Consider the following 21,901-nt stretch of genomic DNA (forward strand, 5'->3'; position numbering starts at 1 on the left):
ATTTTAAAAGAGTGAGACACTGGGCATGGTGGCTTACGCCTGTAATCCCAGCTACTCAGGAGGCTGAGGCAGGAGAATCACTTGAACCCTGGAGGCAGAGGTTGCAGTGAGCTGAGATTGTGCCACTGCACTCCAGCCTGGGTGACAGACAGAATGAGACTCCTTCTCGGATGGATGGATGGATGTCTCATGTAACCAACTGTAGGACAGGCAGGTGGAGCTTCAGAGACCTCAGAGGCACCAGGCTCCCTGCCACCTCCCATCCCTGGCTTCACTCTGCTGGGCAGTAGCATTCGTACCTGTCCACAGGGAGTGGCCCGATAGCAGAAGTGTTCCTTCCCATGGAGCGGGCAGAGGCACCTGCACCTGTGGGCCACATCCTGACAGGTCCCAGATAAGAGGGGAAGGCACTCGATGGACCCAACTCAGATGTGAAACGCTGGAGGACACTTGATGATGCGCCCCCACCAGGACTGATCAGAGCGGCCAGGGTCATCACATGCTCCAGTTGACAGACACAGATGGGGCCATCCCTGTCTCCCGTGCTGGCCAGGGAGCCAAACAGCCAGCAGGTGGCACATGGAAGGCCCAGAGGACCACCACCTCTGGGCACCATGTCCCCAGCATTTACCAGACTGGCCTGATTGTGTGACCCGACATCAGTTAGAAAGAAGTATGACAGACCGGGCGCGGTGGCTCACGCCTGTAATCCCAGCATTTTGGGAGGCCGAGGTGGGCAGATCACCCAAGGTCAGGAGTTCGAGACCAGCCTGGCCAACATGGCAAAACCTCATCTCTACTAAAAAAACAAAAATTAGCTGGTCATGGTGGCAGGCGCCTGCAATCCCAGCTACTCGGGAGGCTGAAGCAGAGAATCACTTGAACCTGGGAAGGGGAGGTTGCAGTGAGCTGAGATCGCGCCATTGCACTCGAGCCTGGGCTACAGAGTGAGAATCCATCTCAGAAAAAAAAGAATAACAGTAGCACAAGCTGTTGAGGGATTTCTGGGGAAACTACTTTCAAAAGGCCCAACCATCTTGCTCTCTTGGCATGAGGAATAGGAGAAGATAATGGAAAGCCACTGGAGACCCTTCCGGCCTCTACGCCATCTTTGATTCCCAAGGAGAGCTCCTTCTTTTTAACGTTAATTTGTTTTTAGGAAATGGAGGAAGAGTACTGCCACTTTAAGAGAGGAAAATGATTACACACAATAATGGCTGTAAAGTCCTGGCGTTGTGCCTGGTACAGAATTTGGAGCCCAGCGGTGTTATTTTTTGTATTTATTATTCTGTGCAGTAGATTTGTTACAGATAAACAGATTTCTTCCTGAAAGTTGTAACATGACTGTGCAGTTGCTCTGTAATCCTTGTGCTTATTTTTTTAATCTTGGGAGGCAGAGAAAAGTCACATGGCAGATATGAATTAGATCTGAAACTCTGCGTATGGGTATTCACCTATTACTCTCCCTGAAAATAAAAAAAATAAAGCCACCTAAAGACAGGATCCTAGGAAACACATGGGCCTAGCATAGCTGGATTCCACTCGGCAGTGTTGGTGTAGAGTGGCCTTAATTAGGCTCTGTGCTCAGATGTTAATCCTTCCTCAGGAAGCAAGGTCCAGCTGTTCAGATCCTTGTCATAGATTTCAGGGCCTGAAAATCCAAAAGAAGGCACAGGGTAGTCCCCCTGCTGGGGCCCGCCTCTGCATGGAGCGTGTAGGGTTCCATCTCCCGCCTCTGTCCTGCCTGCCCCAGGGCAGACTGAGCCTCTCCCCTCCAGGTGTCCCAGACGTTTGCAACACAGTTCAGCCCCGGTCCCTATCAGCACACCCTGCCTGGGAGAGGCCAGCCCAGGGTCACAGCACCATTGCCTCTTGATTTGGGAGCTGGTGCTGGACCCTGCGTTGACGAGACAGAGGGGGCCATCTTCTGCTTCTCCAGGTATAGGCTGAACCATCCAGTCAAAACAGAACGGAAACCCCAAAGAGCTGTTCATCGGCATCTCACTGCATTCACTGCATGGTGAACTGCTACTCACACGGAAAAGCGTGGCGTTAAGACCTGCCCTGTGATTACAGGGCCTTTGTGCGTGCTTCGTACATGTCAGAGACAGACCATACCCAAGGATCACAGAGATGGCACAGCTTCCTGCTCACCACACTTTATCACCAAGCTGTTGATCCTGAGGATTGCAATTCTTGTCTTCATTTCTTCATTATTTGTATAATCCTGTGCTTTTCCAGGTTTAGAGTTATCACACAGGACTCCCCCTCGAAAAAAGAATATCTTAAGTGAGCCTAGGGTTGCACAGTTGGTTCTTAGTTGGGAAGCGAAGCTTAGCGGTGTTTTCCTGGGTCAGCAGGGCCTATCATGGGGCTGGCCTTCCTAATCCATGCCTTTACCTGAAGCTGGTGCCCATCAGCCTGGATCCCGGAGTGTCTTGCGTCTGTTTCCTCTTTACTCTGCTGGGCCTTGTTGGTGTTTCATGGTAATTAGCCAATTAGCCAGGGTTTCATTCTCCAAGAGAGGAGGCCTGAACCTGAGCAGGCCACCCTCAGACTCTGGCTAATCCGTCACCTCCAGGCAAAGTGTGAAGTCTTCTCTTTACCACCTCTTCTGAGCGGCTGCGGATGCCAAGTGGTTCTTTATGTTACTTTTAGGGAAGGATTTAGCTCATTCACGAGTCTTTGTGTCTCTCCTTTTCTACTCACAGATATAAATATATGCTCATTATTTGGGAAGGCCTGCTTAAATACGATTTTTGTTTGCTAGTGTACAGAAATGCAATTAATATTTCTGTATTCATCTTGTATCTTGCCCATTTGCCAACTGCTGTTAGGTTTTTAATAATCTGTAGGTGATTTGGGGTTTTCTATGAAGACAGTCATATACCTTGTGAATGTCTTTATCTTCCTTTCCAATCTCTCGGTCTTTTATTTCCTTATTTTTGTCTTGCTACACCGGGTAGCAGGGACGAAAAAAAAGCAGTTACGGTGGGTGTCCTTGTCTTGAGCATCCTGTAACTGAGTGTTCAAAGGTATGTTTCTAACATCTCACCCTTAGGATTAGTGACACTGTGGGTTTAGGGAAGAGATCGTCTCTGTCCAAGGTAAGGGAGTTCTCTTCTATTCCTCGTTGGCTAAGAAGTTTTAATCATGCTTCTTTCTCTTTATTTATTTTTTTTTCTTTCTTCTGGTTGAGAAATTGCACATTCTACTTCTTTTCTTGCAGAAGTTTACCACATAGACTTAATTTACCAGCATGTGGAGTGAGTCCTTAACCTCCCCCAGTACAGCAGTTCAAGGCCCCTGTGACATCCTAACTCCCATGTCCTCACCGCCACTCTCACGTTCTCCAGCATTTTGACTTTTCACATGGTAGGCATTGTCATTAGCAGTTTTAGTCGGTATTGTTTTTGTTTAGATTTTTGTTTTTACGTATTTATCTCTTCCTTTGCTCATCAACCCGTCTTTCACAAACCTGCCTTCTAGGATCTTCCTGAAGTACATTTTTTTTTTTTTGAGATGAAGTCTTGCTTTGTCACCCGGGCTGGAGTTCAGTGGCGTGATCTCAGCTCACTGCAACTTCCGCCTCCCACGTTCAAGTGATTCTCCTTTCTCAGCTTCCCAAGTAGCTGGTATTACAGGTGCATGCCACCATGCCCAGCCTTTTTTTTTTTTTTTTTAGTAGAGACAGGGTTTCGCTATGTTGGCCAGGCAGGTCTTGAACTCCTGACCTCAGATGATCCACCTGCCTCGACCTCCCAAAGTGTTGGGATTACAGGCGTGAGCCACTGTGCCTGGCCCTGAAATATATCATTTAGTAATTTCCCTAGTGGACGTCTATTGGTAATAAGCACTTTTGGGGTTTTTTGCAGAAAAATTGTATTTCGTTCTTTCTCTTTCTTTTCTCTTTCCCTTTCTTTTCTCTTCCTTTCTTTTCTTCTCTGCTCTTTTCTTTTCTGATTTTTCGTTCATAGGGTCTCACTCTGTGACCCAGGCTGGAGTACAGTGGTGTGATCACAGCTCACTGCAGCCTCCATCTCCCAGGCTCAAGTGATCCTCCCACCTCAGCCTCCCAAGTAGCTGGGGCTACAGGTGCAAGCCACCATGCCTGGCTAATTTTCAAATTTTTTGTAGAGATGAGGTCTCACTATGTTGCCCAGACCAGTCTTGAACTCCTGGGCTCAAGTGATTCTCCCACCTCACATCCCAAAGTGCTGAGATGGCAGACGCGATCCCCTGCACCTGGCCTGTATTTCACTCTTGTTCTTCAGAGTGAATCTCAAGAATTTTCCTGAGTCTCAAGTCTACACTGTTATTTTCCCTTGAGGATATTATTCCACACTCTTGCGACTCTGACTGTTACTCTTAACAAGTCTGTGATCCGTCTTAATATTTGTTTAAGAGCAATCTGTCTCTAGAGACGGGGTTTTACCATGCTGACCAGGCTGGTCTTGAACTCCTGACACCTTAGGTGATCCACTAGCCTCAGCCTCCCAAAGTGCTGGGATTACAGGCGTGAGCCCCTGTGCCCGGCCTGTATCAGTAATGGTTTGGATCTAAATCTGCTGTCTTGTTTGCAGTGTGTTGGGTGACCTCTGGTTTTGAGTTCAGATGTAATTGGTCTCCATCCATGGGAAGCTTTCCTGTAGAGAAGATACCAGCAGCCAAGGGAGCTCTGAGACCTGGGGCTTCCCGGCTCCTGTCCTTGCAGGATTGCCGGGTGCTGGACCCTGGGTTTATGTTTCCTGTCTTAGGACCTTATCTGTTGTGCTACCAAAGGTGTTTGCCTCTCAGGGTAGCCTTCACTTTTGCAGGTTTTTAGCACTTTAGGCTCACAGTTCTAGTTTCAGCTTGTGTATTTGATGTGGGGAGGGAGAAGGAGGGTCCTCTTGGAGATCAGGCCTCACTGTGGACTGCTGTGTTGTAAAGCAGTCAGCTTGGAAGGGAAGCCAGGCCCCAGGAACAAGGGAGAAGTGCTTAAGTGTTGGGGAGGGGAGCAACTGCACAAACTTCCTACACGGTAAACTCAGAGAAGGATTAAAGCTGGGCCAGAGCCAATTTCACAGTCAGGCAAGGGCTGAAAGTAGAAGGACGTGGAAGCGTACAGATTGGCGGATATTGCTAAGCAGGGCTGTGACTGATGAGATGGCAGTAGGAAGAGGGAGAGGGAGGAATCCAGGTAATTTTGAGATTTTATGATTAGAATAGCATTGTAATCATTAAGAGAAATACAGAACCCCAAGAGGAGCATTTGAAAATTCTAGCAAATCTATGTGATGCATGTTAAATTTGATATGAGGACAAAGTATTTGAGAAACAATCCATAGGCATTTAAAATTCCAAAACCGATTAGATATATGAATTAGTTATATATGTGTGTGTGTATATATGTATATATATGTGTATATGAACTGTACATGTCTGTAGGAAGTGACTGACTAAGCTTCGGAAGGAAAGGAACCCTTAAGAAGGAGGGAGGAGGAAGGAGGAACATTAAACTTGAAGTTTGCCTTCACTAAAGGCCACATGCAGAGGAACCAGGGAGGAGAAAGAGAAGCAGTGATCAGAAAGCTGGAAAGAGAACTATAGTTGCACAGTGAGAAGATGGCAGGCACGCCACAGGCACCCCTCCTTGCCCTGGGGTAGACATTGCTAGCTAATCACAGATCCTTCTCCAGGAGCCTGGAGCCAGCCTTGGAGATCTCAACACAGAACTCTGCAGCTGCTCAAAGCTGCCTGCATTGAGAACACAGATGCAAGATAGTTCTCAGCTATCTTGCATCACTCCCACAGGATCTCAGAGTTGCAAGGGCCCTCCCAATCACCTGTGAGATGCTGAATTCCCACCAGTCTCCCTCTGAAAGGGCCACATTCAAGGGCCTGAAACTCCCAAGGGAGCAGAACCCATAAGCTCCATCTATGGATAGTTGTGAGAGGGAAAGAATCTTCCACTTGCGGGGTCTCCATCATTTTTTTCTGTCCTGGGTTGACTCCAGGGCACCCAGAACAGGTGTCATCCCTCTTCCATCAGACAGAAGTCCCCTGTGCTCAGAGTCCCCAGTGAGCAGTCCCTGGCATTGGGCTCTCACTGTGGTGCCTGCTGGCTACCACCCTGAGTGATGGAGACAGGACCACCTCCTCACCATTGTGGATGACACACTCACAGCCTTCACTTTCATCGGGAGCCCCATTGTGGGCTGGCTGTTCACTGCAGTCCTTCAGCCTGTTCATATTTGTAGTTGGGAAGCAAAATCTTCCCCCGAAACCCCTCTTGCTGTTGGGGTCCAAGGGAAGGAATTCTAGTCATGCATTTGACCATTTGAGTTGTCAGTTCAGCTCAGAGGTCCTCTTCTTTTTAGACCCTGGGGATGGGAATAAAACCTTAGTTTATCTGCTATCCCCCAAAACTCTTTGCTCTCAAAATTTGGTAAGCAGACTTTATATGTCTTTATCCAAGTCACTGATAAAACATAATGAATATTGAATGAGGCAAAACAGAGGTAAAAGTTCCATGGTTGACCACTGCAGACCTCCTACTAGTTTATGCTACTTAGTACCCCTTAGTTGTGAATCCATGTAACTCTATTCATATCTCTTTCATTCACCCCGATAAATGCCTTGCTCACATCTGGGTGAGTCTTCAGGGTGATCAAGCATCTCAGAAGACCAAGGGGGAAAATACTACAAGATGGTGGTGCCTATCAGCCCCATAAGGTGCTCCAAAAAGAGGGGGGTCAGTGAGAAAGAAGACTGAGCACAGCCCATGACCCCTGGCTGTTCCTTGATTTGTAGTCTTATAAAGTGAGGTTTCAATCGGGTGGATGATGGGGAAGCATTATTAGAAAAGACAGTGTGGTAAAGAGCTGGATGCATGCATACACGTGTCTGCTTTGCACACTGTGCAAGTGAAGGATGAAGAAAGGAGGTGATGATGTCTCTCAAGGATGGAGTGAGATCAGGAAGTGAGGTCAGGAGGTCTGTAGAAGGGGGACATCAAGTTTGCAAGAGTGTGAGGAAACCATGCCAAATCCAGGTCCACAAGAAGGTATGAGGGGACCAGGTAAATGATACAGAGAGATAGGGGAAGAAAGGACCAGGAGCTGAAAGGAGAGACAGAAATGTTGAGTGACATAGAAGATACTAGAAAAGGGAACTTACTTGTGTCCAGTATAAGAAGACAGGTGGTGGGATAGATTGTTAAAGTGAATGTTCAGCCAGGTGCAGTGACTCATGTCTGTAATCCCAGCACTTTGGGAGGCCAAGGTGGGCGGATCACCTGAGGTCAGGAGTTCAAGACCAGCCTGGCCAACATGGAGAAACCCGTCTCTACTAAAAATATAAAATTCGCTGGGTATGGTAGTACCCACCTGTAATCCCATCTACACAGGAGGCTGAGGCAGGAGAATCTCTTGAACCCGGGAGGCGGAGGTTGCAATGAGCTGAGATCACGCCATTGCGCTCCAGCCTGGGAGACAAGAGCAAAACTCTGTCTCGAAAAATAAATAAATAAATAGAGTGAGTGATGAAGCCGTAGAACAGCCACTGTAGGGAGCACATTTGGAAATCAGCTCGAAATGGGTTCTGATGTTCCTGTGAACACTTACATATATTTGTTCCCCTAAGTAGAGTTTGCATGCATAGGTAAATTTTGTTTACATAATTAATCGGGCAGAGCCAAACTGTGCTTTAGCAATTTAATTTGCAAGTTTTGTCTTTGCATGAGATACTGAGAGTATTCCAGTGCAAGATACCAGATAGCAGCTACTGCATTGAGATGAGGCAAAAAATAGAGATGTTCCCGTGGAACTTCCTTCAGATTTCCATTGTTTTTATCACTTTGTGTTCAGTCATCTGCCTGCTTGTGTGTGCCTGTCCTTCCCACGTAGAGACATTTAGAGGGCACAGGCTTCTGCATGCTGGCATCCCTTCCACCCAGCCCAGTGCCTAGCATGTGAGGGGGGGCAGCTAAGGACCACAGTGACCAACACCTGCACCCGTACAGTGTAATGCAAGTTCAGCTCTTGGCCTTTGTTCCAGTGACTGTAGCTCATGACTGGCTAGAGCCACACATTTGAACAGGAAAGCTTTACAGGGGACTAGTTGTGCAGAAATTTAACCGGGAAGCTAATGGTTGTAATTTTTTTCACTAGAAGATCCAATAAACACTGATCAGAGGGAGCTTTGATACGTGTATTTGAATTTCACAGATTAAACAAAGTGTGAGCCTGTTGAGTTGATCTCCTAATGAAAAATTGTCACATCCCACCCATGAATTACCAAGTGTTCCTTATGACCTAACTGTGAGTTACGTAGTTTTTTCTTACCTTACCTATCTGTTCACTAGGAGAGTTTTGCATAAAATACATGAATTGGGGCACTATCCTATGAGAATCTGTAAGGAAAATGTTGTAATTCATAGTACTAGGACATAAAAGCCCATAGATCAAGAAGCTGGACCAAGACCCACAGAGGCAGTGGCTCAGCCAGTAATTGCACGGTATCATTGTAAGTCAGCCATGGTGAAACCTATGTGAAACTTACAGTTACAATGATTTTTTTTTTTTTTAATGAAAACTCCAAGTCCCTGAGTGTTTAAGGTCATTACTGAAGGCATGACCTGCAGACACCCTGACCCCCACCTACCTCCCCCACCCCCCTTTCCACAGCAGGTGGAGTGTTTGCATCTGCATCAATACACAAGTGGTGGGGTTGGGGGGGATCATTTGTTCTTCAAATTCAAGAGCCCAGTAGATTGGGATAAAATTCCTGAGCGACCAGACCCTCCCATCCTGACCTTTGTCACCAGCTCTCCAGAAATCAGGAACCAGGGTGACTGAGAGCACAAAGGACACCCACATACCGTGTGGGCCAGCCGAGGACTTCCTCTGAAGACTTTTCTCTCCCCTCCCACTCCAGCCCAGATCAGTCCCTTTCACAGATGGGGTGGGCCTCAGTGCCGACACCCCAAGGGGGACTAACCAGCCAGGGCCTCAGGCCCAACCTCCACTCAGCACCCACATCACAGCACTTTCCTGCAGCCCCCAGAATATGCCCGGGGCGCAGTGGCTGTCAGCACCTAGGGGAGTCACAGACCTTTGAGGGGTTGGCGGAGGCCATGGGCCCTCTCTGGCTGGGCGCTGTCCCCACACCCCTGGGAGTGAGGCTTGGCAGCATCAGTGGGCTGTTCCGGTGGAAGGGATCTCTCTCAGCCGCAAAGGGGCTGCACGTCCACCCAGCCAGAAAGGAGTGGGGAAAGGGCGAGTGGGGTGGCACGTCCCTATGTCCCAGGAAGGGCCTGGGAGAGCCAGCCGAGGTAAAGGCAGTAAGCCGTGCTTGGAAGCTGGGCTACAGGGACCAAGAGTCTGGAAGGTCAGAGGTCCATGCAGTAGACATGAGCCAGCCCAATGGCCACAGGCTGGGGACGGAGATAAGTAAAGTAGTTGGCAGACAGGTAGATGAAAGTCAGTACCAATCATAGTTGCTTGCCAGCGGATTCTAATGCAGCTAGTTCACAGGCCAGGGCCTGGAAATATTGAGTCAAATGAGGTGTTGCATCTAAAAACCAAGCTGAAGATTTCTTAATGAGGGTCTGATGCAGTGGCTCACACTTGTCACTCAGCACTTTGGGAGGCCAAGGAGTGAGGATCACTTGCGGTCAGGAGTTTGAGACCAGTCTAGGGTCTCAGGAGGCAAAGGCAGGAGGCTCGCTTGAACCTGGGAGGTGGAAGATGTAGTGAGCTGTGATCGCACTACAGCACTGCAGCTTGGACCACAAAGTGGGACCCCATCTCAAAAAAAAGTATTCATGCTTGTCTGCAATTAGTTATGCTCTTTGCCAGTGGTGCCTCCTCCCTTGGCAGGGACTTGGGGGCTGGGAGTGGGGACAGGAATCATGAACAGAGGCCGACGTGAATCTGTGGAGTGTCTCTCGTGGACCAGGCCCCACATCCGCCTGGGTCTGTACACTTCATGGAACTAGCAGGAAAGCACTAGACAGTTGGTGCCCTTTGCCTTCATCTTATGGGTTAGAAAAAATGAACCTCGGAGGAGTCAAGGAACTTGCCCAAAGACTCAGATGTGGCAGGTGGGGTCGCAGGGGTAGCCCCAAGTTCCTTTCTTCCCATTCCAGACACGGCCCCAGAGTGGCTACCAAGTCTGGGGCCTGTCTCAGCTGAGATCCTCCTAAGGCGCGCGGGATCCCACGCACTCTGGCCAAATGAAACACGGGAATTGATGCCTCTCCCACGGTAACAGGTCCTCTGCCATAAAAGAACAGAAACCTTCCCACGTTCCTCTTTCCGTGGAGTGTCTGTGGATCTATGCGAGTGCTTGCGTAGAAATTAACCCTGCATCCGGAGGTTAGCGGCCCTAACTTAATTTTCATCCCACAGATAAGGATGGTCAGCCGTGAGTTACATAGTTATTCTCCTAAGTTGCTTTGTGTGTGCGCCACACAGAGACGCTGACATCACTCGTCGATTTCATCAGGCCTTGTCCCCTGAGCCTTGGTTGAAACCTGGCTAAGCCATGCTGGCCTTAGGAACCACATCTGGAGGGTTGGGAGGTGCATGGATTCAGATCTCTGCTGCCGTGGTTGTCCAGTGCCGTGTGCGCCACCAGCCCGTGCAGGGGCAGCTGAACCCAGAGGCACTTCTATGACAGAGGGCCGGCAGGGGGACTGCTGTCTCATGAAAGCTAAACTCTTCATCCCACACTCTGTGTTTCAGAACAAGAAGAAAACTTTGAGTTTATCATTGTGTCCCTCACTGGCCAAACGTGGCACTTTGAAGCCACGACGTATGAGGAGCGGGACGCCTGGGTCCAAGCCATCGAGAGCCAGATCCTGGCCAGCCTGCAGTCGTGCGAGAGCAGCAAGAACAAGGTGAGGCTCCAGGCTGCCCAAAACCAAGGCTGCGGCTGCTCAGGGGGAATGCGGGCCCCAAGTAATGCCCCAGGGAGGGGAAAATAGAGGACCGGTGTGAATGACAGGACCTAGCTAGCTATTCTTTGTGAGCAGAAAGCTCAATAACTAAAACGATCAGAAACACCTGTGTCTATACCGTCATATGTGAGTATTCCAGCCTGACTGTGCTTCCCTGGCAGAAGAGCCAAGGTTAAATCTTCACTCTCTCAGCCAATCCCAGAGGGAATCTTTTGGACTCTTGTGGCTTCTGGATCCACATTTATTTTTGTTTTGGACAGAATACGCTCAGGAAAAAAAAAGAGACGGACTTAAAAGATGCACTGTTCTCATAAATGCCCAGAATTCAAACTGACATCAAGTTGGAAAACCGTCTCTTGTTAGGGACATAAATGAAAAGTACAGGGTCTGTATGAGCGTGCAGGGAGCTTGGGAAGATAAAGTTTCTGTTATCTAAACTGATAAAGCCTGGTATGTATTTTATTCAATAATCAGAGGTGGTGTTGCAGCTGTTTTCTATATTAAAGAAATAATTAGAGGCAATTTGGTTTTTTGTAGTTATTTAGCTAAAAAAGAAAAAAGATTTTAACCTGTATTTTTTTTCTCTCTTTTTTTTCTCTGGAGAGTCTGTCTGTCTGTCACCTAGGCTGGAGTACAGTGGCACAATCCCAGCTCACTGCAATCTCCAAGCTCAAGCATTCCTCCCACCTCAGCCTCCTGAGTAGCTGGGACTACAGGCATGTGCCACCATGCCTGGCTTGCTTGCTTATTTATTTATATATTTATTGATTTAATATATATTCTTTGTGGAGGTGGGGTTTCATCATGTTGCCCAGGCTGGTCTCAAACTCTTGGGCTCAAGTGATCCACCTGCCTCAGATGCCCAGAGTGCTGGGATTACAGGCATGAGCTACTGCACCTGGCCTAACCTGTATTCTCTAGACGACTGCCCAGTGATATTCCTTCCACAAAAGTCCTTTTTCCCATCAAGGATTGCTTCCATGTCATTGTTTTAATGTTTGGTTCTCTTTAACCTCTTTGTTGGGATGCTTTAGACTTTTGGAGAGCATTTTGATATTTCAAACTATGTTCAACTAGAAACTAAGAGACAGGACGTTACCCAGCGACCTGCAGTTTCATTTGTAACCATTTAAAGAAATTTCTGCCAATGATTTATGTGCGGCTTTGTCACTGAAAAGAGAGTCTGTCTTTCAGAAAGATAAAGTGTCTTATTTTATTACCCTCTTTAACCAGGGTAAACCAGACCACAGTCATTATTATTATAATGTAATTTGCTTCCCTTTTTAAAAGATGTTTTATACCCAAGGTGGGGAGAACCACTGCCTTTCATTCCATACACCCTGGCTTTACTGGGTCACGTCCACATGCATCCGCAATGTGCCTCCTGAAACGAGCACAGGGTGCTTTGGGGCCACCTCGATGGGGAGCAACAGCACGCCGCATCCTCCAAGCATGGGCAGCTCATTGTGCTAAGGAAGACGGGGAGGCAGGATGTGTTACCAAACAGAGAGGCACAGATTCCCGCCTTCATGGGAGAATCACAATCTCTCACAGCAGACTCTGAGCCCATGCCATCTCGACCTAATTCAGGAAGATCTGGGATGGTGGCAGCCTTTCCCATTCCACACCTTGCCAGGCTCCTCCCCGCTCATGTCTCAGCCGATGCACACGTAAGCCTTTAGAATGCTGCCCTTTGGCCCCCACTAGGCGCCTGTGCTCCGGGGAATTGCTCCCTTGGGAGGAGGATGCGTTGAGCAACCAAAGGTGGCCGACTCACAGCTGGTCATCTTGGGCATTGGTTGAACAGGTGTGAGGGCATAAAACATGGAAATACTGTCCACAAGGAGTGGCAGGAGGGCAAAAACACAGGCCAAGTTGACCACCAGCTTTATAGTGTTTTACCTGCCAGTGGATAATTGAGAGCTGATACAAGTATAGGCATAGCTAGACAGACAGACAGACAGAGAAACCAACCAACCACAGAAGTGATACATGTACACAGAGAGACAGAAGCACATCCGTGTGTGTGTGTGTGTGTGTGTGTGAGATCATACATGTGCATTCCAGAAGCCAATGTAAACTGTTTAAACATATTTTGAATACTTGGGTATCTAACCAAAGGGAATTAAAATTCAATAACACATGATGCTAATTAGACAGTAGTAATTAATACATTACAATGTATTATTATGTAGCAAGTAATATATTGTTTCACATCAATTTGACATGAGATGTTTCAATTTATGAAGAATTCTTACACAAAAATCAAGCTTATTGTAACTGTCCTCTGAAATTGATCAATTTTTGCTTTAACTATAATATTAAATGCATATTTAATAAATAAGCCTTAAAAACTCTACAAAGCAGCCAGACACGATGGTTCACGCCTGCACTCCTGGTGCTTTGGGAGGCTAAGGTCGGGGGATCACTTGAGGCCAGGAGTTTGAGACCAGCCTGGGCAACGTAGGGAGACCCCTGTCTCTACAAATTTTAAAGTAGCCAGATGCATGGCTCACACCTGTAGTTCCAGCTACTCAGGAGGCTGAGGTGGGAGGACCACTTGAGCCCAGGAGATGGAGGCTGCTATGAGCTGTGATTGCAGTACTCCAGCCTGGGCAACAGAGCAAGATCTTCTCTCTAGGCGGGGAAAAAGGTACATCTCCAGTACATATCCTTTTACTTAGAACTTCTACTTCCGGGAATGTATTCTTAGTAAATAATCATGAATGTGTACCAAGACTTAGCCATCGTATGTTCTTACAGCATCGTTTATGATAGAGAAAAATTGGAAGTGACTTAAATGTCCACCAAAGAGAACTTAATAAATAGGTCTTCACTAAGTAGAATGCTATGCAGCCATTTAAAATGATGATGTCAGAGACTATGGGATGGCACTGAGCAATGAACAGATTCCGTTAGGCTGGAAAGGGCAGGTTTCTACGCAGCAATATGTATTATGCTGGCTTTTTAAAGTACATATGTGTATGTAGATGTGTTCAAACAACAGGCTGAAAGAACAGATATCAAAATGTTAATAATGCTTAACTATGGATGGCCATATCATTGTTTATAAATCTTTATGTTCTTTTTCCCCTCTCTGTATTTTCTAAACTTGCTGCAATGAGCACGTATGTTTTTAAATCCTTTTTAAAGAAGACCATAGAGCTAGGTGCAGTGGCTCACACCTGTAATCTCAACACTATAGGAGGCTGAGGCAGGAGGATCACTTGAGCCCAGGAGTTCAAGGCTGCAGTGAGCTATGATCACGCCACTGCACCCCAGCTTCATCCACAGAGCGAGACGCTGGCTTAAATAATAGTAAATAAATAAATAAATAAACAAACAAAAATAAAGCAAGCCATCAAGTGTAAGGTTAAGAATCAGCACCCTCAGCTATGCTCATGTTTCTCCCTGCCCCCACCTTGGTGAGTGGCTTCATCACTGTGACAACTGAGGGTCTTCAGATGACAGGTGCATCTCCCAGGGTGATGTGTGGTACGGATGGGGTTTTCTGACAAGGAACCATGAGATATTCTTACAGTGCTGATGAAGCCCTAACCCTGGGCTTATAAACGGATTATTTCTTTCTCATTCTTCATACCAAGTAGACATGTGGCTACTGCCCAGAAGGTTACCCATTTACCTTCTCCAGGTGACCATGGTCCATGTTTATTCACAGATGATCCAGAGCTGTCCTCTTTGCTCATTTCTGGCAGAGTCCCTCTCAGCTGATGAGTGTTAAAATGTGACATTTCCTCCCTCCCCCAGCCCCATGCATGATGATTTCTCCTTCAGTTACGCTCTTTCCCAAAGACATCAAAACGGGTGATTTTTTGGAAATTACCCTCATCCTACATTTGCTCCCAATCTGTTTGATCTTTCCCCGATGTTATCAGTGATGTGCATTTCTCCTTGTATTTGTGTCTTCCTCGTGCCCAGTCCCGGCTGACGAGCCAGAGCGAGGCCATGGCCCTGCAGTCGATCCGGAACATGCGCGGGAACTCCCACTGTGTGGACTGCGATACCCAGAGTAAGTGTATGCGGTGGCAGCAGGGGCTGGCGCTCTGCAGCTGGAGACCACGTGGTCCCACTAGGCCCGGGTTGCAGGGGACTCACATCTGTCCTGTTGGCAGATAAGAGTTAACTGCTTTTAGGAAACTGAGATATTTTGTTTGGATTTTACCTTAACAGAGCACTTTCCACACAGGCCTCGCCCCTTTCTGCGGGGTGCGTTTCTCTGAGTCTTTCCTTGCCTTTGGCATCCGATGAGCAGCAGTCACACCTGGGGTGCGAAGGATTCGGCCCCACAGCCTGTGCCAAGGCTAGGAAGGCCGGGAGTTCAAGACCAGCCTGGGCAACACAGGGAGACCCCATCTCTACAGAAAATTAAAAATTAGCCAGGCATGGTGGCTGGCTTACTTTCTGATTAATCGGTGACCACTTACTGATGTTTTTTTCATAAAAATAGAACATAATTGGTTCATTCCTGCCTAGAGATTTCTGGGTATTGTTTTTTTAATTTCACAATCATATGTTCTGGGTTTCACCATCAAATGATGTCTTTTTTTTTTTTTTTTTTTTTTTTTTGGTCTTAAATCCATTACCCACTAATGCCTCTGATTGAACGGATAGAAGTTGTAAGTACTGCTTTGTGCCATAGAGTAACCCAGTTTTATTTCATGCTTTCTGTTGTCTAATCCATACTATTCTTTTCCCTTTGAAAAAGTCATTTTGCTGTTCATAATATTGAGAGTATGGACTTATTTTCATTGTTGCAGTCCCAGCCCAGAGACAGTATTGGAGACATTCAGTAAACTTCTTCCATTCAGAATTTTTTTTTTTAAGTAGTGTTTTGAAGAGAAGGAAGTCCAGTTCAAACAAGGTAAGAGGTGCTGGTACCAGGCTGGGTGCTGCCCAGGAGTCAAACGTGCATGGCGTGGTAGGTCCTGCCATCCTGAAGCCTGAAACGCACTGGACAAGGCACCGACCTGCTGACCATGGAGCTAAGCGCTGGGGAGAGTCATCAGGGGCACACAGCAGCCTTGCCACCCACGCAGGAGCTGTCTGTCAGCAGGGCTCTGGAGATGGGCAAGGTGTGTACAGGGAAGGGGCCAAAGGAATCATTGTGAGCAAAGTGAGTGGCTTGAGGAGAGCTTCTCCGGGTGGTTGTAGGATCAGAGGTGCTGTTTGGGCTGGAAAACCGGTAGAAGCCAGTTGGAGTGTGAGTGCTAAGTGAAACTTTCCAGCTTTGTTCTTCATTTGTAAGCAGAGGGACATCATTGGAGTTTTAGAGCAGGAAGGAGATGGACCCTGAGCTCCACTTGGGGAGACGAATCTGGCCAGACCATTTTGAACAGACTGGAATAGAGGCAAAGCAGGGAGGAGGCCAGCCGGGGTCAGCTCGGCCGGGAAGGGAGACAGGAGCCCAGGACTGCTCCAGACAAAAGGGAAGGGAAGCACCCCTCCAAGAGTGCACTCAGCAACGTAGCAGGCAGGAGAGAGATCAAAAGTCCGTCCGCGGCCTCTGTGGAGGAGTCTGTCCTGCGGCTGAGGGAAGGGGTTCTTCTCCAAGTATCTTGGGGTTCTTCTTTAAAGCACCTCCTTGTGTTTGAATTTTTAAGTTTTACTTTCAAACGTGTGGTGAAATGAAGTTCGAAGAGAGAAGCAGTTATTTGAAGTATGTTTCTATCAAAAAGTTTTAAAAGTAAGAGGTATTTTAAAAGCACAAACCTGAGAAATATTAGAACATCCATTAAGGAAAATGCCTGCAGTTGTTTCCACCGTGCATCTGAAGGTTGCTTTAAAAGAAAGCCATCTGTGGCTTGCGGGGACCGTGATACCTGGCAAATCGGAGGTCGCAGGTCCTGTCTGAGATGAGCTTGTGCATGTGAGTGCGGATGGGGGTGGGAAAGGGAGGCCAGTGCAGGGGAGGTGTGGGCCAGTTTGTTCTGAGCAAGACCACCTGAGCAGATAGACAGGGACAAAGGGAAGGGCAGAGTTTGACAATTCAGGAGAAAGAGGCGATAGCAGGCACGCATTTGCTAAATGTGTGGTCTATGTCAGCCCCATGCCAAACCCTCGCATGCGTTGTCTTTTCATTCTGCAACCCTAACAGTTGCTGCCCCTGTGGGCCCCACTTAAAGGGGAGGAATTGAGGAGCCTGAAGGGTCAAGTCATTTGTCTGAGGTCACAGAAATAGCAAGTCCCGTAGCAGGATTCAAACCAAGCTGTTGGCCAGCCTGCTGTATTTTCTCAAGAACAAGGGCCTTGAGAAGAATGGAAAGGCTCAGAAGATGTAGCACGTTGGCAAGGATGTGTTAAGTAAAAATACCCAATTTTGGTGAAAGTACCAGGATAGGTACACTGCCCACACTGATGATGAACTGTAAACCCCTCCATGGGGCCTTCTGAGAATGTATATAAAAGCTTTTGAAGAGTGAATGCCCTTGACTCCAGGTGTACACTCCAGAAACTAAACCGACGGGATGGAGCAAGGCAGGCGCAGAGATCTGTCTTTCCAGGTGTTCATCACAGTGCTTTGTATGGTGAAAAAATCAGAAGCATCCCAAATGTCTTAACAATGGAAAAGCAGTTCATGGTGATGTCTTCTCTTTTCTACCTTTAAAAATCATGGGAAAAGACTTAATTGAGCCTGGGCGTGGTGGCTCACACCTGTAATCCCAGCACTTTGGGAGGCCGAGGTGGGTGGATCATCTGAGGTCAGGAGTGCGAGACCAGCCTGGCCAACATGGTGAAACCTCATCTCTACTAAAAATATAAAAATTAACCAGGCATGGTGGCACATGCCTGTAATCCTGGCTACTTGGGAAGCTGAGGCAGGAGAATCACTTGAACTGGAGAGGCGGAGTTGCAGTGAGCCAAGATCGCGTCATTGTACTCCAGCCTGGGCGACAGAGTGAGACTTCGTCTCAAGGGGAAAAAAGGGAGGGTGGGGGCCTTAATTGAGATGAAGAAACTTCATAATGTGTTGTACAATGAAAAAGGGGTATGACAGTGAGTCTGGATGAGCCTCACGAATATTTACAGGTATTTAGCGGGGAAAGATCTGTAAGGCTGAACTCTGAAAGGTTAGCACCAGTTGTGTCTGAGTGGTAGGATCTTTTGAGGCTTGGGGATTTTCATGCAGCATGGAATTTGAAACTGTGGTAACAGCTCCCTGGCCCCCTAATGCTCTAGACCGCCAGGAGCCCCCTCTGTCTGCGCACTGGGCACATCCCAGAGCACTGTTTCCAGAGTGGACGCTGAGCTGGAGCGTTGGGAGTGCCTCTCTATAAAGGGTTTCCGAGAGCCAGTGAATTTGGGAAACTCTTAACAGCATCCACCTCTCAGGAAGTTGCAGCCTTCGGACACCTGTGCTTCTGAGGAGTCCTGCTCTGAAGATACCTGTTCAGCACGGCCCCTCCCAGCGTGTCCCAGGCCCATCGGACAGTGGGGCCTTTGTTTAGGGCGCCTGTTGCCTGCCTTCTGCCAGGAACATGCCAAGGGAAGTCCACACCTGAGGGCCCCTGAGAATCCTAGGGCTTGGGACCATCAGTGGCTCTCACCAGCAGGTCTGACCTTCATGGGCAGGCCCTGAGAGGCAGCCCACCGTTTCTGCTGCTTTCTGTCTGCCCATCCATGTCGTCCGTGAAGCCCTGGTCAGAGTTGACCGTGTGCTGCTCCCTCCCGCCCTGCTGCGTGGACCTCACACGTGCCCCTCTCTCCTGGGCCTTTCCGATGTCTAGAATCCTGCCTTATTTCCCTTTGTGGACTCCAGGCCTACACACAAGAGGGAACTGGCACCCACCGCTACCACCAGATAGCTCACCACAGCCTATGGTAGGAGCACATCCAGGCTGTCATCTTCAGCTTGGCCCACAAATAGAACCTCGGGTCCCGCAACGTTGGGTCTCTGTCCCATTGTTGCCTCTTAGTCCTTCCCTGACCGTTTGAAATCACACACACACATCCCTACTCCCTGCTGTCCTGCCCTGGGGACTTCCTAGCTCTGGTGTATCGTACAATTTTCTTAGCTCTTTTCTGGTTTGGGCGGGGGCAGGAGTGGGTTGAGATGGGGTCTTGCCCTGTAGCCCAGGATGGAGTGCAGCAGTGCAGCAGACGGGCTGCCTCTCAGGGCCTGTCCTTGGTTGCAGCAGTATAATCATGGCTCACTGCAGCCTTCAACTCTTCGGCTCCAGCAATCCTCCCACCTCAGACTCCTGATTAGCTGTGACTACATGTGCATGCCACCATGCCGAGCTGATTTTTTAAAATTTTTGTGGAGAAGTAGTCTCACTATGCTGCCCAGGCTGTTCTTAAACTCCTGGCCTTCAGCGATCCTCCCCCATTCGCCTCCCAAAGTGCTGGGATTATAGGCAGGAGCCACTGTACTGGGCCTGGTTTTTTTTACTTTTTCCTGGTTGGTCTGTCCCCATAGAATCTACGTCCTACATTTCTGTGGGCAGGGATTTTTCTCCGTTTTCTTCACCGCTGTATCCCCAGAAGCCAGTGTGTTAATATTGGTTGAATATGTGAAGGAACAGATGTAATTACAGCCAACACCTAACACTGTACTTCCCATGGGGCAGCCACTGCTCTAAGTGCCTCGTAGCTTTTAATCCTTCTGACAGCCCCTTGAGGATGGGAATTATTAGCCTCATTTCTCAGGAGGGGAGCTGAGGCCCGGAGAGCGAGGGGCTTGCAGAGGACAAAGGTGGAAAGGCAGTGCTGGCAGGTGGCACGCACACAGGTATGGGGGCCTGGAGAGCAGGCACGGCAGGCCTGGGGCTGTGGAACCAGCGGGGCCTGAAGCCAGGTCGGGAGCAGGAGACAATTCAGAGGTCTGAGGCCGTGCCAGGAGGCTGGGATCAGCCACAGGCCGAGGTTCTCCACCCAGGCCGAGACACAGCGAAGTGTCCCAGTTGGCCTTAAGACGTCTTTCAAGGAAATTGTGATGGTGATGCTTAGATACCAACCCTTGCTGATGAGTCATTCTCTGCTGGAGCAGAGGCGAGGTTCTCCCCTCAGTCAGCCCCAGCCTTCCGTGTCTCTAAGCAGAGGGTGGTGAGCACAGGGCCCTGGAACACTTTACTGCCCGCCCCCTGCAGCATTTTGGGTTTCACAGAATTCAGAGTCCAGGCACAGGAACGTGTCCCACGCATTCATGTCGTCCTTCAGATCTGGACCTGACAGCCTGGAAACTGCTTGGGGGAGGTAGGAGGCAGGTGCACGAAGGTCTGAACGAGAGGCCAGCATGAGTGGCTTCTGTGTCTGCAACCCACAGCGGCATGGAGGGCGGTGGGGTGGGCATAGGAACCAAATCAGAGGTTCTGGCAAGAGTTTAGGCAAGTGGCTGTAGGGATCCAGATGTGAGTAGGGACAGTGTGTGAGACCCTTCCCCACAGCACTTGGTGATGGGCCAGATGCGGGGACATAAGGGAGCAGGAGAGGTGCTGGGTTTTGAGCGGTGGTGTGACATGATCAGCAGTACTGTGTTCAGTGGGGCCCTGGCTGTTGTGTGAAGAGGTCTGCAGGGAAGTGACGGGCGAGGCCGCAGACAGGAGCCCCTGGCACCCCAGTTGCGATACTGGTGAGGATGCCCATCGGAGCAATAGGTTCAAGAAGAAAGGGTTGGACTTACGACACGTTGAGAACCTTGTGATTGGCTGTGGGAATGATGGAAGAATCAAGGTGGACCCCTGGGGTCCCAACTTGAATAGCTGAGACAGGAAGGACCTGGCAGAAGAATGCATTTGCAGAGTGGATGTTGTCGAGGAGATTCTCCCAACTGAAATGTACGTGGTCGTTGCGTGTATGATAATTCGGGAGCCAGGAAGAGGTGTTAGTGCTTGGGTGGTGATTAAAGTATGGGTTGGGTTGGCCTAAAAGAGACTACAGAGTTGGAAGAGATGACCCCACAGGAGCCCTGAGGTCAGGGAGGAAGAGCTGGGAAAGAGATCACAACAGAGCAACCAGGAAAGTGGGGAAAAAAGTCCAGAGAGGTTGTTGACCAAAAAGGTATCAGAAGTTAGCCCTGGCCCAGCACAGTGACTTATGCCTATAATCCCAACACTTTGGGAGGCCCAGGCAGGAGGATTGCTTGAGCCCAGGGGTTCAAGACCAGCCTAGGCAACATAGCAAGACCCCATCTCTGCAAAAAAAAAAAAATGTAAAAAGTTAGCCAGGCATAGTGGTATGCACCTGTAGTCCCAGCCACTCGAGAAGCTGAGGCAGGAGGATCACTGGAGCCCAGGAGTTTAAGGCTGCAGTGAGCAGTGATTGTGCCACCATGAGAGACCCTATCTCAAAAAAAAAGTAGCAGTCAGTGTTGTGAGGAGGGGTTGGGCAGTGACCAGCCCACAAGAGGCCAAGTGAAATGTTAGCCATAGGAGTCTTTTGGGTTTGGCCCTGGAAGGGGCTGGTGACTTTGGCTGTGCTGCATCCATGGTTTGGAGATGGAGACCTGGTTGTCAGTGATCCAGAGGTGCAGAAGCAGAGGGGGCCAGTGGAGAGGTGGGCTGTGCAGACACAAAGGGAGAGCCACAGGCGAGAAGGGGTCCATGCCAGCTGTGTGCCATGCCTCCACCCTCCACACCCCCAGGCCAGGGCATCCCCCAGGTGGCCATCCTTCCTGTCCCTGCTGCCCTCCTTCCTGTCCCCACTGCCCTCCTTCCTGTCCCCGCTGCCCTCCTTCCTGTCCCCGCTGCCCTCCTTCCTGTCCCCGCTGCCCTCCTTCCTGTCCCCGCTGCCCTCCTTCCTGTCCCCACTGCCCTCCTTCCTGTCCCCGCTGCCCTCTTCCTTCCCATGCCACCTGCGCATTGGTTCTGACTGCACTTTTTAGCATTGAGTCTCTGCATTTCTCTGTTCTCTTCTGCTTGGGTTTTCTCCATTTGATGCATAGGTTTCTCCTTCCCAGCCAGAACCTCTCTGAGGTCACAGACCTCTCTTCTTGCATTT

At 48.9% G+C, this 21,901-nt stretch overlaps 1 protein-coding gene across 2 annotated transcripts in view; it reads left to right on the forward strand.

Annotated features, from left to right (window-relative positions):
• Window positions 1-21,901, forward strand: part of AGAP1 (ArfGAP with GTPase domain, ankyrin repeat and PH domain 1) — a 650,920-nt gene that overhangs the window by 548,702 nt on the left and 80,317 nt on the right. For both annotated transcript variants that reach the window (XM_011980281.1, XM_011980282.1), the window contains 2 exons: window positions 10,731-10,885; window positions 14,885-14,975. In XM_011980281.1, the coding sequence (XP_011835671.1) occupies window positions 10,731-10,885; window positions 14,885-14,975 (246 nt within the window). The remainder of the gene's footprint in view (window positions 1-10,730; window positions 10,886-14,884; window positions 14,976-21,901) is intronic.

This window comes from Mandrillus leucophaeus, unplaced genomic scaffold, assembly GCF_000951045.1.
Source record: "Mandrillus leucophaeus isolate KB7577 unplaced genomic scaffold, Mleu.le_1.0 Scaffold21, whole genome shotgun sequence".
Lineage (NCBI taxonomy): Eukaryota > Metazoa > Chordata > Mammalia > Primates > Cercopithecidae > Mandrillus > Mandrillus leucophaeus.